The sequence below is a fragment of the Sitophilus oryzae genome, unplaced genomic scaffold (genome assembly GCF_002938485.1).
Source record: "Sitophilus oryzae breed Bouriz unplaced genomic scaffold, Soryzae_2.0 scaffold_1207_pilon_pilon, whole genome shotgun sequence".
Classification (NCBI taxonomy): Eukaryota; Metazoa; Arthropoda; class Insecta; order Coleoptera; family Curculionidae; genus Sitophilus; species Sitophilus oryzae.
Genome location: NW_022145846.1, coordinates 98,303 through 115,408, shown reverse-complemented (window position 1 = coordinate 115,408; position 17,106 = coordinate 98,303). Strand labels below are relative to the sequence as shown.

The 17,106-nt window shown below is 36.9% G+C and overlaps 1 protein-coding gene across 1 annotated transcript in view; it reads left to right on the top strand.

Moving 5' to 3' along the window:
- LOC115891946 overlaps window positions 1-17,106 on the top strand; it is a gene marked incomplete at its 3' end in the record, with an annotated part of 189,922 nt that overhangs the window by 79,096 nt on the left and 93,720 nt on the right. Inside the window, 14 exon segments of the mRNA XM_030912557.1 lie at window positions 573-1,147; window positions 1,149-1,959; window positions 2,020-2,313; window positions 2,369-5,392; window positions 7,009-7,162; window positions 7,226-8,835; window positions 8,891-9,734; window positions 9,794-9,969; window positions 10,584-11,507; window positions 11,707-11,844; window positions 13,831-14,610; window positions 15,289-15,432; window positions 15,500-15,571; window positions 16,376-16,453. Of these exon segments, the coding sequence (XP_030768417.1) occupies window positions 573-1,147; window positions 1,149-1,959; window positions 2,020-2,313; window positions 2,369-5,392; window positions 7,009-7,162; window positions 7,226-8,835; window positions 8,891-9,734; window positions 9,794-9,969; window positions 10,584-11,507; window positions 11,707-11,844; window positions 13,831-14,610; window positions 15,289-15,432; window positions 15,500-15,571; window positions 16,376-16,453 (9,624 nt within the window).

Sequence of the window (17,106 nt, the reverse complement as noted above, 5' to 3'; positions counted from 1 at the left end):
CATAGCAATTTTCAGCAATGCTGTAACTTTCTTATTTGTAAAGATTTTCACATACTGCCTGCGAAGAAAATATAGCAAAAATGTTAAGAAAGTTCTTGAAAAAACTAGAGTTCTAATAGCGCGACCACTGTCGAACACCAACTCAATTTCTCACTTATTTTTACCAAAAGGGCAAGTGTTTCTAACTTGCACTTAAAACTTTACAAGCTATAGGGAAAATTACAACGACTCGTTAATACACAAACAAATAAAGTATCACGAGACGTAATTAAATCGTAAAGCACGGTGTACACCTTTCCCTAGAATTTTAAGTACTGAAAGGTACTGTTTGGGTCGACCGGTCAACCCCGACATATCTGCTATATCTCCTTCCGCGTCTCTTAGCAATGTACACAGTTTCTCGGTTTATTTCATACGTTTGGCAACATTTTTACTGTTCTCTCTTTGTTCAGTACATTATAAACGCCTTTGTATTCTTCTTACATACGGAAATATCGACCCAAAACTAACCTTTGCCAGCCCTTAGCATATTGCTTTGTAGTTTGTTTCATTATTAACTTGTTTCCTTTCAGATCCATGTGAAATAATTAGTTGTGCTCCCAACGAGGAATGCTTACTTGTAAATCACATTGCCACATGCTTCTGTAGTTCAGGTTACGTAAACACAACATCCGGTTGCGCCGATATTGATGAATGCGTCAAAAACCCATGTCAAGATGGTGCGATCTGCAAAAACGAACCGGGAACATTCTCTTGTCAGTGTCCAGGCGGAACATCGGGTGATCCTTACAGAGATGGATGCGTCCGAGTAGCACCTACCCTTAAAGAATGCTCAGCGTACAATCCATGTCCGTCTGGTGAGCAGTGTATTTTGGACGAATTAACTAGCAGAAGTGTTTGTATTTGCGTGAGTGGTTACGTTCGAGATGACAAAACCGGAAAATGTAGAGATAATGACGAATGTACGGAATTTAGAGACAAACCGGCATGTGGGATCAATGCTATATGCAAAAACCTTCCCGGAAGTTATGACTGTCAATGTCCGCCTGGATCTAACGGAAACCCATTTCTGGAGTGTTTGGAATGTAATAGTCCTGATTGTAAATGTCAACCGCCATACGAACTTAAGGACGGTAACTGTGTTTTAGGCCAGTTGTAATTCCGACGGCACTTGTCCTAATGGAGCTGAGTGTATTACAATCACAGGTGGTGTAAGTTACTGTGCCTGTCCTAAAGGATACAAGTCATCAACTGATGGTAGCTGTGAAGATATCAATGAATGTATGGATCAACATCAAATATGCGGCTATGGAGCAAAATGTATTAATCAACCAGGTTCATATGAATGTCATTGTCCGGAAGGATACAGTGGAGACGCATATAACGGGCTTTGTTCTCCAAATCAGAAAAAATGTATCAGCGATAAACAGTGTCACGAGAATGAACGCTGCGTCCAACCTGGTGAATGTGTCTGTCCACCACCATACTTTACTGATCTACAAGACAGTAATAAATGTAAAAGTCCTTGTGAACGATTTCCCTGTGGAATTAATGCCAATTGTACACCAAGTGATCCACCAATATGTAACTGTAAACCAGGTTTTGAAGGCGATCCCCTTCAAGGCTGTATGGAAATTGATGAATGTAAAGACGAACCGTGCGCCTACGGGGCACACTGCCTGAATTTAATAGAAGGATATAAGTGCATTTGTCCTAAAGGAATGACGGGAGATCCTTATAAAGGTGGATGCATTCTTGACACACCAGGCACTGTAAAATCCGAATGCCAAAGTGATACAGATTGTGTGAAAATTTTAAGCTGCCAAGATGGAACATGTATTAGTCCTTGTGCCACGGTTCGATGTGGATCTAATTCGCGTTGTAGGCCAGAAAATCACAAAGCTATTTGTGAATGTAATGCAGGTTTTACCGTCAATGGCAAAGGACAATGTGTTTCTCGTAAGTTGTTTAAAAATTACGTATGCATTCCTCATTATTTTAAATATCTGTAAATTTCAGCTTGTGATGAATTTAACTGCGCACCTGGAGCTCAGTGTATTGTTACCACAACGGGTCCTACTTGTAGATGTGTAGAAGGACTAATAGGAAATCCCTTCCCAGGAGGCCAGTGTGTTACGGATGTATGTTCTGCAAAAAATCCCTGCGAAGACCCGAAAGTTTGTATAAGCGGTCGTTGCAAACAACGTTGTCAAGGAATAATTTGTGGAGTTGGTGCCCACTGCGATAAAAACTTAAACAAATGTGTTTGTGACTTAAACCTTGTTGGAAATCCTGACGTGATCTGTATGCCTCGTAAGTTATTTCTTTAATATCATAATTATTATCAGTAATTAGATCCTTGTTTTAGCAAAAATTGGACCATCATGTAAACCAGCGTGTGGAATCAATGCTCATTGTGAATATGGTCTTATAACAAATGAATGCGTTTGTAACCTAGGAACTTCTGGCAATCCATATGAATCTTGCAAAAAGATGAAAATCGAAGAGCGTAGAGGATGTACGGCTACATCTTGCGGGGCAAACGCGGACTGCGTAAACACTTTTAACGGATTTGATTGTTCTTGCAAACGTGGATATGGAGGAAATGCATTTATAGAATGCAAAGATGTAGATGAATGTAAAAACAATGTCTGTGGAGATAGCGCAGTGTGTATTAATACTATAGGCAGTTACGACTGTAGATGTAGAGAGGGATATGCTGGTAATCCGTTTATAATGTGCACACAAGTCCAAGGAGGTATATGCAGAGATGCGAAAAATTGCCAATGCAATAACAACCTTTTATGTCCCAATGGGTATTCGTGTCAAAGAGGACAGTGTTTGGATCTTTGTTACAACGTTCACTGTGGTCCAAAATCAACCTGTAATAACGGACAATGCAAATGTTTCCCTGGTTTTACAGGCAATCCTAATAATACAGAAACTGGTTGCCAAATTGAAAGTCAGTGCACAAGTGATTTGGATTGTACAAACCAAGAAATTTGTTTCCAGTTAGGAAAAGGAATTCGCAAATGTGTCGATGCATGTAGTAAAGCACAATGTGGCCCAAATGCCCTTTGTGTTACTGAAAAACACCGAACAACTTGCATTTGTAAGCCGGGGTATAAAGGTAACCCTGGAGACTTGACTACAGGTTGCCAAATTGAAGAACGAGTCAACCCCAGGGAATGTTTTACAGATAGCGATTGTAAATTCGGAACTATTTGTGGTGTAGACAGTAACAGTGTCCAAAAATGTATTAATCCTTGCGACATGGTTGCTTGCGGTCCATACGAAAGTTGTAAATTGGATATCGAAGGTCACCCAACTTGTGCTTGTAAAGACCAATATTTATGGAACCCCGTAACGTCAACATGTGAAAAACCATCAGTCCCAGAGTGCAAAAAAGATACTGATTGTGAATCAATTTCTTCTTGTCAACCGGATGCGCTTGGAATTATGAAATGTGTTCCGGTTTGCCTTCAGTTCACATGCCCAAATAATTCAGCGTGTATTGCTGAAGCTCATAAAGGCCAATGCCAATGTTTCGATGGATTTTCTGGTAATCCTAATGAACGAACTGGTTGCCAGTCAATTCAAAAAGATTTATGTGGCTCAAATTCTGAGTGCTCCGAACAAGACATTTGCCAAGTAGATATCAAAGAACAAAGACGCGCTTGCGTCTCAGCATGTACGTCTGTCAATTGTGGTCCCAACGCCATATGTGTGGTTAATAATCATGTCGCCAAATGCCAGTGCCCTCCAGGATCTTATATTGGAGACCCGAACGATTCATCAATAGGTTGTAAAGCTGTGCCTTGCGTGTACAATATTGATTGTCCACCTACTCAACTCTGTAACAGGATGACCCATACATGCCAAGATGTTTGTGATGAAGAATCATGCGGCACTAATGCAGTATGTATAGGAGTTGATCATAGAACTTCATGTCAGTGCCCTCCAGGATTTTCTGCTAATCCCAGTGCAGAAGTGGAATGTGTTTTAGTAAATGCTTGCAAATCAAATCCATGTCATAATACAGCCTTATGTCAGCCAAATCAAAATGGATATAATTGTATTTGTCCAGAAGGTACTATTGGAGATCCCTTTGTTACGGGATGTAGACCAGAAGGAAATTGCCCTAAAGGAGATTCGGATTGTCCGGATAATTCCATTTGTTTGCAAGGAAACTGCACCAACCCATGCACACAGGTATCTTGCGGTCCAAATGCAGTGTGTAATATAGTTGACCGTAAAGCAATTTGTGGTTGTAATATTGGCTATAAATCCGCAGAAAGTGGTATTCAAGAGGGATGTTTTCGAACTGTTATTACCTGTACGTCCGATTCAGAATGTGGAAATGAAGTTTGTTATAAAGGACAATGCAGGCCGGTTTGTAGAAACAACGACGATTGTTCCAAGGGAGAACTATGTGTAAATAACAAATGTGCAACTGCTTGCGCGGATCATAGTCAGTGTCTCAGTAATCAAGCTTGCTTGGAGGGTATGTGTACTATTGGATGCAGAAGTAATAAAAATTGTATATCCGAGCAAGCCTGTATTAACAATCAATGCCAAGATCCTTGTCAAAATAAAGATGTGTGTGGACCAAACGCTCAATGTTCGTGTAAAAACCATAAAACTATATGTAAATGTCCTTCCGGTTTTCAAGGAAACCCTACTCCAGAGCAGGGTTGTATCCGCATTCCTGTTCTATGCGATAATAAACAAAAATGTCCGACTAACCACAAGTGTTTTAACGATCAGTGCACTTTAACATGTGAAGGTAACACGCAATGTGCAATTGGGGAGAGATGTACAAATAAAGGATGTCTAAAAGTTTGTTTTGCTGACAATAACTGCTTAGCGGGAGAAATTTGTCAAAATGAAGTGTGCCAACCAGGTTGTGCTGCCGATACCGACTGTAAAGATTCTCAATCTTGTATTAAAGGCAAATGCAAATGCAATGTCGGCTTTACTGAAACAGCTCATGGATGTATCGATATAGACGAATGCGAAGCTCATCCGTGTCACAGAGATGCAATTTGTAAAAATAATTTAGGATCTTATATTTGCACATGTCCTGATGGTATGGTGGGCGATCCTTATACAAGCTTAGGTTGCACTGGGCCTGGGTCATGCAGATCAGACAGAAACTGTCCAGATAATTTAGCCTGCAAACGAGGAAAATGTAGAAATATCTGTGATTCGTCTAAATGTGGAATCAATGCACTATGCGAAGTAAGAAATCATAAAATGTCATGTGTATGTCCAGCTGGTCATTTGGGCAATCCTTTTGATAAGAATCTAGGTTGTTTTAAAGTCGAATGCATTGATAACGATGATTGTCCAACATCCAGGTTTTGTAATGCTCACTCTAACAAATGCTTAGGTAAGTTTCATTCTGTAAATAAATAGAAAAAAAAATAAATAATTAAAACTTTTATAGTGCCCGGCAATAGTGCGTCGGGCATCTGTAGCTCCTAGAATAAAAAACTTGAGAATTTTGTTTAAGGGCAAACCTAAAGTATTTAGAATTTAGAATTTAGAATGAGTGGGAGGGGGGTTAATCACTTCGACCTTACAGATCCATTGTGTCCCCCTTTCTTGAATCATAACTCATCATACAGTCCCAGGGCTTTGACAAAAGCCAGTATCTGGGACGGTTTTATAGAGGGTAGTTCTCCATCTCCAATATCAGTCGTACCAAAATTCATGGCACGAATGGTTGTCGTCTCGGCGCACTCATTGATGAGGTTACCAAACCTAAAGTATGTACGAGGATGTATTTCCGGAAAATATTTTAACTTCTACAGGGTTGCTCAAAAAAGTGTTAGTGGATGGGGATGATTTTTTTAAACGGAACACCCTGTATATTATTGCATTTTTAGCTTCCTCTCATATCACTTTGCATAATCCTAAAATATGAGTAATTATATTTCGAGGGTTTCACAGATATTAATAAATAAATAAAAAATATATATTTTTCAGCCTTTCTTAAAAAAATTATTAAAAATACAAGAAATGTTCTGAAATCAAAACTATATTAGGTATTTATTTTAGATTGCCTGTGCTTACTTTGCAATAAATATGGTAATCGTAAATTATACGGGGAGTTCAAAATTCTACGCCAAACTTTTTAAAATATAAACTTTTTCTTCGTTTTTTTTAAATGGAACATAAATTTTAATAGTTTCGCAGATACAAGCAGTATTATTTCATATGGCTCTTACAACGGTAAAATACGAGAGAAAAATCAATGGGTGGCTTTGATATAAATTTACTGTGGAAAATGCCATATGAAATATAAAACCGCGAATATCTGCGCATTACAAAAAATGTTCATTTTTTAATTTTCTATCTATTGAAAAATAATATACAGGGTGTTCAATTTAAGAAAACAAAGAAAAATTATTTTATATTTTAGAAAGTTAGGCGTAGAATTTTGAACACCCTGTATGATTTACGACTACCATATTTAGATCAAAGTAAGTACAGACCATCTAAAGTAAATACCAAATATTATAGTTTTGATTTCAGGACAGTCTTGTATTTTTAATATTTTTTTTAAAAAAGGCTGAAAAATATATATTTTTTATTTATTTATGAATATCTCTGAAACCATCGAAATATTATTACTCATATCTTAGGATTACGTAAAGTGATCTAAAAGGAAGCCAAAAATGCAGTAATATACAAGGTGTTCCATTTAAAAAAATCATCCTGATCCACTCACACTTTTTTGAGCCACCCTATAGAAGTTATATTTTCCTGAAATACATCCTGGTACATACTTTAGGTCTGCACTTAAACAAAATTCCCAAGTTTTTTATTTTAGAAGCTACAGATGCCCGACGCACTATTGCCGGAACCTGTATTTGAAGCATTTTCAAACAGTTTTACCTTTTTTTATTAACTTTATTAAAATGATTTTCGTCAAGTTTTTTATTGTTAATAATATTATAATGTAATAATATTATCAAATTAATTCCAAAACAATTTTTGCAGATCCTTGTGATTTTATTGATTGTGGTAAAGGTGCATGTTCTTCTGAAAATCACGATGCAGTGTGTATATGCTCTGAGGGTTACCACTTAGAAAACGACAAATGTGTAAATATCAACGAGTGTATTGAAAGTAATCCTTGCCATCCTACTGCCCAGTAAGTATTAAATGTCCATGATGTTTAAGGAACTTAATTTTATTACATTGGTATTTACTTTAGATGTATTGACACTGATGGTGGATTTACCTGTGTTTGTAATGAAGGTTTGGTAGGAGATCCGATAACCACGGGATGCAGAACAGCTGGAGATTGCCTTACTGACTCTGACTGTCCATCTTCTGCATACTGCAACAATGAGATTTGCCAAAACCCATGTGAGATAACAGGATCCTGCGGTCTTAACGCAAATTGTATACCAGTTGCTCATAAAGCTTCTTGCAAGTGTCCCGACCGAACTAAAGAAGATGCAGAACACAATTGTATACCAATCGAATGCAGCGATAATAATGACTGCTCAAATGAAAAGTCATGTATTGACTCAGTTTGCATTAATCCTTGTTCACTATCCAACGTTTGTGGAAAGAACTCCCAATGTGTAGCACTAAATCATCTAGCAACATGTGCTTGTGAAGCTGGTATGACTGGAGACCCTCACTTAGGCTGTGTATCTGTGCAATATTGCGCCAACGACAACCAGTGTCCTCAAGGTTTAAATTGCTATAACGGGATTTGTACATCTTTATGTGGTAGTCAGCGAGATTGCATCACAGATCAACTATGCATTCAAGGATATTGCCAGCCTACCTGTAAAACAAATTCGTCGTGCCCGCAACATCAATTTTGCGTAAACAATATATGCCAGCAAGAAGTACGATGTCGTACGAACAATGATTGCGATCACTCTGAAAAATGCTTAATAAACTCTCGTAAACAACCAGACTGTATAAATGCCTGTGAAGGTGTTATTTGTGGACGAAATGCTGATTGTGTATCTGATAAACATAGTGCACGCTGTGTTTGTAAAAAGGGCTTCAAAGGAGATCCCAATAATGAAAAAGAAGGATGTCAAAAGATCGAATGCCAAACTAATGATGAATGCTCTAGTGAAAAACTTTGTGACGAAAATATGTGTAAAATTGCTTGTTTAGTACATAATCCTTGTGGCAAGAATGCTTTATGTTCGGTCGAGAATCACAGACAAATTTGTTATTGTCAGCCGGGGTATACAGGCGACCCCCATAAAAATTGCGCACTAATAGATTTCTGTGCTGATGAACCCTGCGGACCTAAGTCAATTTGTACTAATTCCAAAGGTTCTTTCAAATGTCAGTGTCCAAATGGTCTGATTGGAGATCCATACAATGAAGGTTGTAAAACTGCAGTAGAATGTGTTAAAAATTCAGATTGTCCACAAGCAGCGTTTTGCGATAAAAAGGAAAATAAATGTAAAAGTGTATGTCAAAATGCACAATGTGGTGCAAACGCTGAATGTATATCTGTAGATCATGTAGGACACTGCAGTTGCCGAAATGGTTACGAAGGAAACCCTACAGATTTAAAACAAGGATGTCGACCTAAATTAGTTAAATGCAAATCCACTCTAGAATGCCCAGCTAATACGTATTGTTATGGAAACACTTGTACACCCCCTTGCAAAATTAACGACGATTGTTCAACATTTGAACAGTGTGCACAAGGACAATGTCTTAACCCTTGCAGTCTACCAAAAGCATGTGGCATGAATGCCCAGTGTGATGTCCTTAATCACCAGAAGCTTTGTACGTGTTCTGAAAAGTTTATAGGAAATGCTACTACTGAATGTATTAGATGTAAGTTTTTTCCTTTTATTAGTGTATAAAAATATTTATTTTTAATATTTTTTAGCACCCATGACATGTTCTTCTCACATAGAATGTCCATCAAAATTCACATGTCAGGAAAATCTTTGTATACCACAATGCAAATCTGATCTGGAATGTGCCGCTAATGAAAAATGTCTTAAAGGAAACTGCATGCTAACTTGTCGCGTAGACAACGACTGTTTTCTGGGACATATATGTGCAAGAAATATGTGTAGATTTGGTTGTCATACCGACGACGATTGCGGCAGTAGTGAGACCTGTTCAAACAACAAATGTTTAAACCCTTGTAATACCAGTCCTTGTGGTCCAAATGCACATTGTTCCGTTTCCAACCATCGTGCAATTTGTTCCTGCGAGACTGGATTAGTGCCAAATCCCACCCCTAAGATAGCTTGCGTACGGACCCCTGCCGAGCCTTGCTTACAAAATAGCGACTGTTCTGACAGCTACATATGCAAAAATCAGTTTTGTAGAAATATTTGTTCATCTGATGAGGGATGTCTTAATAACGAACGTTGCGAAGGTGGAGTATGTAAACCAATTTGTAGAAAAGATGACGACTGTAGGAATGGAGAAATTTGTGAAGGTATAAAGTGCGTTGTTGGATGTAGAGCTAGCACAGGTTGCCCATCAGAACAATCTTGTGTGAATAATAAATGTATTGATCCATGCTCATCTCCGACGGCTTGTGGTACTAATGCAAAATGCAGTGTAATAGATCACAAAAAGATTTGTCAGTGTCCAGCACCATTAATAGGTGATCCAGGTGAAATATGTGAACATGAGTTAAAAGCTTGTTCTAGTACAGGAGATTGCCATAAAGATGAAAAGTGTGTTACAAATATATGTAGAGCAAATTGTAAAATGTAAGTAATAAAAAGAGTAACATAGCAAGTAGTGGTGTTATAACATTTATGTTTTTTAGAGATAAGAACTGCTTAAGTAACGAGCGTTGTATAAAGGGCAATTGTCAGCAGATATGTAATTCCGATAGATACTGTGGAGATAATCAAATATGTGAAAATCGTTTGTGTATAGTAGGTTGCCGCAATGATTCTGTGTGTTCAGATGGCGAAGCTTGTATTAATAATAAATGTCAAGGTAAGCTTAACACTTCGTTAAATACATAAAGTCGTGGCACATCAAAGTTTTATTTTTTTAAAGGGAAACCCCTGTATATTATTGCATATTTCGGTTCTTTCTTCAATTCTAAGCAAAAATCGAAATACACACAATGTACCTCAAACCAACCGTTTCCGAGTTATTGACTTTTGAAAATATCACTTAAACAATTCCAGTTAATTAATTTCGATGTGTTCGGTTTCATTTAACGATACCATTCTGCGGAAACTGTGATACATAATAATATTTGGCATTAGTTTTCAAATTAGCATTTATATATGTATGTATAAAATGAGATTATATCAAGTTTGGAAATTACAAAATTTTCGTTTAACATTTCAAAACCAAAACTTTTAATTCGGAAATTATTGATAGATTGGCTCCATTTAAAAAAATGAAACTTTGATGTGCCACGACTTTATGACCGACCCTGTATACTTAAATGTATTACCCGCTAATAGATATTTAAAAACCCTATAACTTTTATATTTAACTTTTTGCGGTACCTCTTATATTTTATCTATTAATCGACCGTCCCCATACATATCAGCGACCCCGTATTTCTCCCCTAATGATTTCTCTTTTCTTTTAAGATCCATGCAAAGAATTTACAACGTGCGGTGTATGTGCTAGTTGTACAGTCAAAAATCATTTAGCGCAATGCAGCTGCCCGACCAACTTTTTGGGCGATCCTTTGATATCTTGTGTCCAGGCAGCTATCAAATGTAATGATCATTGCGATTGTGATGAAGCAGGATATTGTACGAAAGTTTGTCGAGCAAATAACGATTGTTCCTGTGGTGAAGCATGTTCGGGCGGGCAATGTAGAAGCACATGTTCAGCAAAATTAGGATGTGCCCAGGGACAGATTTGTTCAGAAGGTGTTTGTGTTCCAGGATGTATTTCTGACAACGATTGTTCAAATTCAGAATCGTGTCAAAAAGGGAAATGTGAAAATTTGTGCAAACAATCTAATGCATGTGGAAAGAATGCCATTTGTCGTGTGGCAGATCACAGAAAATTATGTCTATGTCCAGACGGTTACCAAGGTAACGCAGATGTATTCTGTTCTGTTTCCAAATGCCGAACAGATAACGAGTGTGACCTCAACAAAAAATGCGATAGTAACGGAGCATGTATCAATCCCTGTTTGGAGAAAGGCGCTTGTGGTGCTAACGCACAATGCAAAATCGTTGATAGAAAGGCATTCTGTTCTTGTCCTCCAGGGTTTATTGGAAATGCACTAGTAGAGTGCAAGCAAGGAGGTACAGATCCATGTCTTAAAAATCCATGCGGACATAACGCTAAATGCAAGAACTTACCAAACGACAACTATGAATGTACGTGTACCCGAGACTGTGTTGGTGATGCTTATAGAGGTTGCGAATGCGACAGTAATACTGTAAATTTATGTAAGACGAAGCGTTGTGGTGTTGGAGCTATATGCAAAGTCCTTGGAGGCAAACCTCAATGTGCTTGCCCCTCAAATATGCCAGCCGGTGATCCTACGATTGAGTGTAAGTCTTTCAATACTCTATTGCTTTGATGTTTATGTAGATATATTTATGAATATTTGAACTTATGAACACATGAACTTATGTCTAACAAAACGTTATTTTTGATGGATAATAAAATTCATAAATATTTTTCCGTTCACAATGTTCAAAAAAATACTTGTTTTAAACAATTAGTAATAATATTTAACTTTTTTACTAGGTTCTCTAAATGTAGCTGCTCTAGATTGCAGAACCGAAGGATGTGGTAAGAACGCGGAATGCATACGAGAACAGGCATTCTTCGTATGCCGTTGTAGGCCTGGATTCTCGGGCAAACCCGAACAAGAATGCCGCAGGGGTAAGCTAGAACATTTGGTTAATGAAAGTTTCCCGTATAATTATTATACTTGCTTACACGTTTTGTTGTATACAGTACATACAGGCTTCTTCTTGTGATTGTAATTATGTTGTGTTTTATATTTTGATTATTATTCTCCGAATTTACATCATCACATAGCCAGAACTTGTTTTTAATTTCACTGACATCATCATTGATACAAAACATTTAAATAGCGATTCCTTTTTATAAAACTTATCAAAACCAGTTATAATAATTATTAGCACAGTAAATTTTAGTATTACCTAACAATCTAATTCTAGATGACAAGACAATAATATATTAAATGGACAGTTAATTATGGTTACCCCATTCAGTTTTTATTGTACTTAAAAAAAGTATTTACAAAAATAAAAAATGTCTATACCTATGTGGCGGATTCATCTTTCCAAAAAATCCTATATGGGTATTTCGCCACTGCAAGAAAATCTACAAAATAAAATAGTTATTTTTTGTAAACACTTCTGCGTTAATCCTAAAGAATAATATTTTTTTGTATATCTGTAAACCTAACTTCTGACAAGTAGTTTCCGTTTGGCATTAACGCATAAGTGTTTACAAAAAATAACTATTTTATTTTATAGATTTTTTTGCAGTGGCGAAATACCCATATACGATTTTTTCGGAAAGTTTTTATAAAAAATTTACAAAAATATTATAATATATACAGGGTGTTTCAAAAAACGTGTGCCATCTCTCGTGTGGAGATTCCTCTTATAAAAATAAGATCTATTTGTCATATTAACCTGGGTCCGATTCTGCTTTGTTTCGTAACTACAGGGTGTTAAAATTTTCATCTTTTTTCGATTTAGTTACGAAATATTTTTTCTTTTTAATATGAAAAATAAATCGTGAGGAATCTCCGCACTAGGGATGGCACATGTTTTTAAAATACCCTGTAGAATATAGAAAAAGTTTCAAGACCAAGCGTGCTTTATATGATGAGACAAAAACAATTCTTATGGGAATTTACATCAGAAGTTTCTTAACTTCAAATTGCTGCCAATGTAAAAGCTTGCTTGTCAATTGTGATTCTAAATGATCACTAAATGTCAGTTATTAATTAAATACAATCAAATATCAATTAAGTAGTTTAACTGAAATAGAATATAGTTATCTCGATATGTTTTTTATTCCGTTTATAAAAAAATTAACATTGACATAGAGTTATAACACTTTTTGATGGTACCATTATGTTATCTAACGAAACAATATCGTCTAATTAATATATTACTAATGTATTATCATACAGAATTATATTAGATGCTTTAGAAATTACAAAATTTATTGTGCTAGTTAATCGCATTTCCAAATTTACACTAAGTTGAGAAGGGATTAAGTATCTTAACTTTCAATTAGCTGTGAGATGATGTAAATCCTTATGCAAAAGTGCACATACCTATTAAGATGGTAGCGCATTTAGATTTTCCTTGTGACTAGTACTATACAATATTTGATGGTTTGGTAAATTAATATACTTGTGTTTGTATATATGAACAAACTTAGCAACCGTCATGTGGAATGTACACTTCAGGGTTCCAATCTGCCTATCACACAGTCCTGAACCGAGGACCCTATATCTATCATCCGCCACATTCCACACACATTAACACCTCGGTGATGCATGACTCATAATCGCCGTTTTTTTTATCCTATTTGCATAGCACGTGCGGTTTTGACAACTGATTAGTCAGATTGGGAACTATGAAAGGAGCATTCTCACATTGATCTGTAAAATAGCCTCTACTCTTGTATCTTCGGCTGAGAGCTGTATTGCGCTTGTAAATATTCGCAGCTTGCGTGGTCGTGTTGAGATGGCCTCTTTCATTCCTCTCATTCTCTGACTATCTTGGTCACACCCGCATGTAAATATGGCGCGACAATCGCCCAACTCTCTCTTGCCAATTTCTTACCGAGCTTTATTTTCTTTGTCCCACGATAATGTAGCCGCCGAATGTAACACTGACACCGACTGCCCCGACCAGAAAGCTTGTCTCAACTTCCAATGCGTAAACCCTTGCTCCTTGAAAGGCGCTTGCGGCGAGAACGCCCTCTGCAAAACCATTCAACACCGGCCGCGCTGCTCGTGCCCCGAGTGTCACGTCGGTTCTGCGACGGTGTCGTGTCGTCCAGACCCCAAATGCCTAGAGACGCACCCGAGACCGGCGGGGGTTCCCGTGTGCTTCGCAGATTCCGATTGCAACGCCACCTTGGCTTGCGATCTCCGTTCCGGTAGATGTTACGATCCTTGCCCCGGCCTCAAGTGTGGCAATAACAAGAAATGCGAGGTGCACTACCATCGACCGACTTGCGTATGCAAAAGTGGGTTTATGGTGAACGAAAAAGGAGAAATTTCGTGCGCTCCCGAACACTCGGAGTGTGTCGGCGACAAAGAGTGTCCTAGTAATAAGGCTTGCATAGAGCAACTGTGCCAAGACCCGTGCACGACCGGCACGACATTGCCTTGCCCATCGGACAAGGGCTGTGACGTAGTAAACCATAAACCCGTATGCATTTGCCTGAAGAATTGTAGCCCTTCTCTGTCGATTTGTTTGAGAGATAACGGCTGTCCTGCAGAGCAAGCGTGCAGAGCGTTCCGATGCGAGAATCCCTGCGACACAGCCAATTGTCCGGAAAATACCCCCTGCCGTGTCGAAGACCATAAACCCGTGTGCCAGTATTGCCCCCCAGGATATAAACAAGACTCGAAATTTGGATGCCTCAAAGGTAAAAATAACACCTGGTGCAAGGACTTAGCGCTCGCCGTTAGGCGGCGAACACGATGAGCCTCGTTGCTTTCCGTTTACTTTGCAGTAATAGACCCCTTTTTACTATGCTACATCGTTTCTGTGGCTTTCATTCCAACATAAGTCGCCTGGAAAATGAACTGCATTCATCGAGATCCTCTTCATTCTTCTCATTTTTTGGTATTTAAGGATCTTTTATTCTTACTCTAATTGGGTCTTTTCCTCTGATCTACTCATTTGATTCTATTAACTTTATTATTACCTTTCTCTTTTTCTATAACTTGCCTTGTACAAAACTATTAAACAGTAAATCGTAAAATTTTTCATTTGAGCTTTTGAACGTTTGGTGTTAGCTGTTAGTCCTGTCGAGTAATATGTTTTATGCTTTAATTAGACTTTACTGAGAAGTGTTACACTCCTTTAGCTTGTCCGCGTTATAGATGTAAGAAATGGTAAATTGTTCGTTTCTGACGTACAGCTAAATGTATAGTCAGCATGACCCAGTAGACCGTTGTGTAAATATGTAAATAAAATATATTATGCTTGAAATAACGCTTCTAATTTAGATCTGCTACATCACGTAGATTAGTATTAAATGTAGCGTTTGGGTAAAAAACGGTTGGAGAAGTTATAAATATTTAATAAACTGTTTATATAGATGTGCAATGCCGATCTGAATCAGACTGCACGTCCCAACAATCGTGCATAAACAGGAAATGTCAAAATCCTTGTCTTGTATCCAATCCTTGTACGAACTCTCAAGACTGCCAAGTACAAAATCATCAGCCAGTATGTGTTAAAGGTAATAAATTTAAAATTTAACGCCATAATTTTCTCTATGGACAAAATTGAAAATATTTTTTATTTAGTTTGCCAATGCCAGCAAGATAGGGATTGTGCTCACTTAGGACAACGATGTGATGGTTGTAATTGCGTAATAGGTAATGATATACATTAATTTTTTAAATTTAGGTGACAAATTTAAACATTTAAAATGTTTAAAAGAAAAGAATCAAAAAGAAGATATTTTGTGATAATGTGATACATTCATATAGTTCATATCAAATAAATTTTTAGTCACGTGATTAAGCTTGACCGGCACAACGTTACCCACTTTTACATATTTTCTTTTAATCAAAATATTTTAGGAACTAAAAATAAATTAATTATAAATATATAAACAGTTGTTATTTACATCAACAAATCTCACTTCTTAACAGCACTTAAGGGACATAAAGAGCCATTACTACCGCTTTCCCGTTCAAAATTTTCTAATAAAGTTGCGATAAGTTTTTTACGGCTATTAAGATATCTTGTACACTTCGCACTAAAAGAGGTTTTAAAAAGAACAATGTTCAACTGCACTGTCTGCTAGTAAACATTTTTAAGCTTAAAGTAATACAACACTATTTATTTAAACTCATAATACAAAACTAAAGCGTCAAAACGAATGACAATGTCAGGAAATACATAAATATATACAGCGATTTGACATTTTTTACAACAGAGCTGCCACCTGAATCCCTAGCGGGAATTTTAAATTGCACTTATTCAGCATGGCGCCGAATATGTCCATGATTGACCCTCGATGACGTAACTAAGAGTTTATTTGATATAAACGGTAGGTTAAACATTTAAACATTTAATTTTTTAATCAAAAAAAGGATTAAAAGTATCTTCCTTTTGTGATACATTCATAAATGATTATAGAAATAATAAATACCTTTGAATTGGTGTATTTATAGAAACCTCAAGAAATCCTCAATGTTCTCACTGCCCACCTGATGTTCCTTGCGATCCACTAACGGGAGCCTGCCAGAAAGGTAAGTTTATTTATTTATTTTTTTCGTTACGTACATGGTGCACTTGTTTTACTCTATTATGTGATATTAAATTTAAAAATAATTTGAAGTTTCGATGATTGAGAAATCTGTTATTGAAGCGTTTTAAAAAAACAAGTTCACCAGAATTTCATATTTGTGTTGCTGTTTTTTTTAAACATCATTGCCCTACCCAATATCCTATCCTATGAGGGAGATTTTATTATCACCGAGAGAAAAACCACAAGGACTGGAAAAAAACGGCCTATCATCGGTTATATGAGAAACACTGGATATGCGAAATATCAGCGATATGGACATGACTGATAAGTTTCTATTTTGCAGCTCATTTAACTGTACATTCTTCCTAATTAATTCATGTGTTATACGTTGTAAATTTTGGAAATAGCAACACTTGTACCATGTAATTATTTTTATATAATCACGGATTCATTGTCGCCTATAGCAATATGTCAAGCAGGACTGATTATTTTTTCTATACAAAGTGACCGTTTACTGGTTTCACGATTTATTTCTTCTAGTTTAGTATTGTATATAGTTACTTATAAGTTGGTGCTGGGGAAAGCTATGGTGCTAAACGCTTGCGAATCATTGCATGCTAGTCACAACACGAACATATCTACACATAATTTATA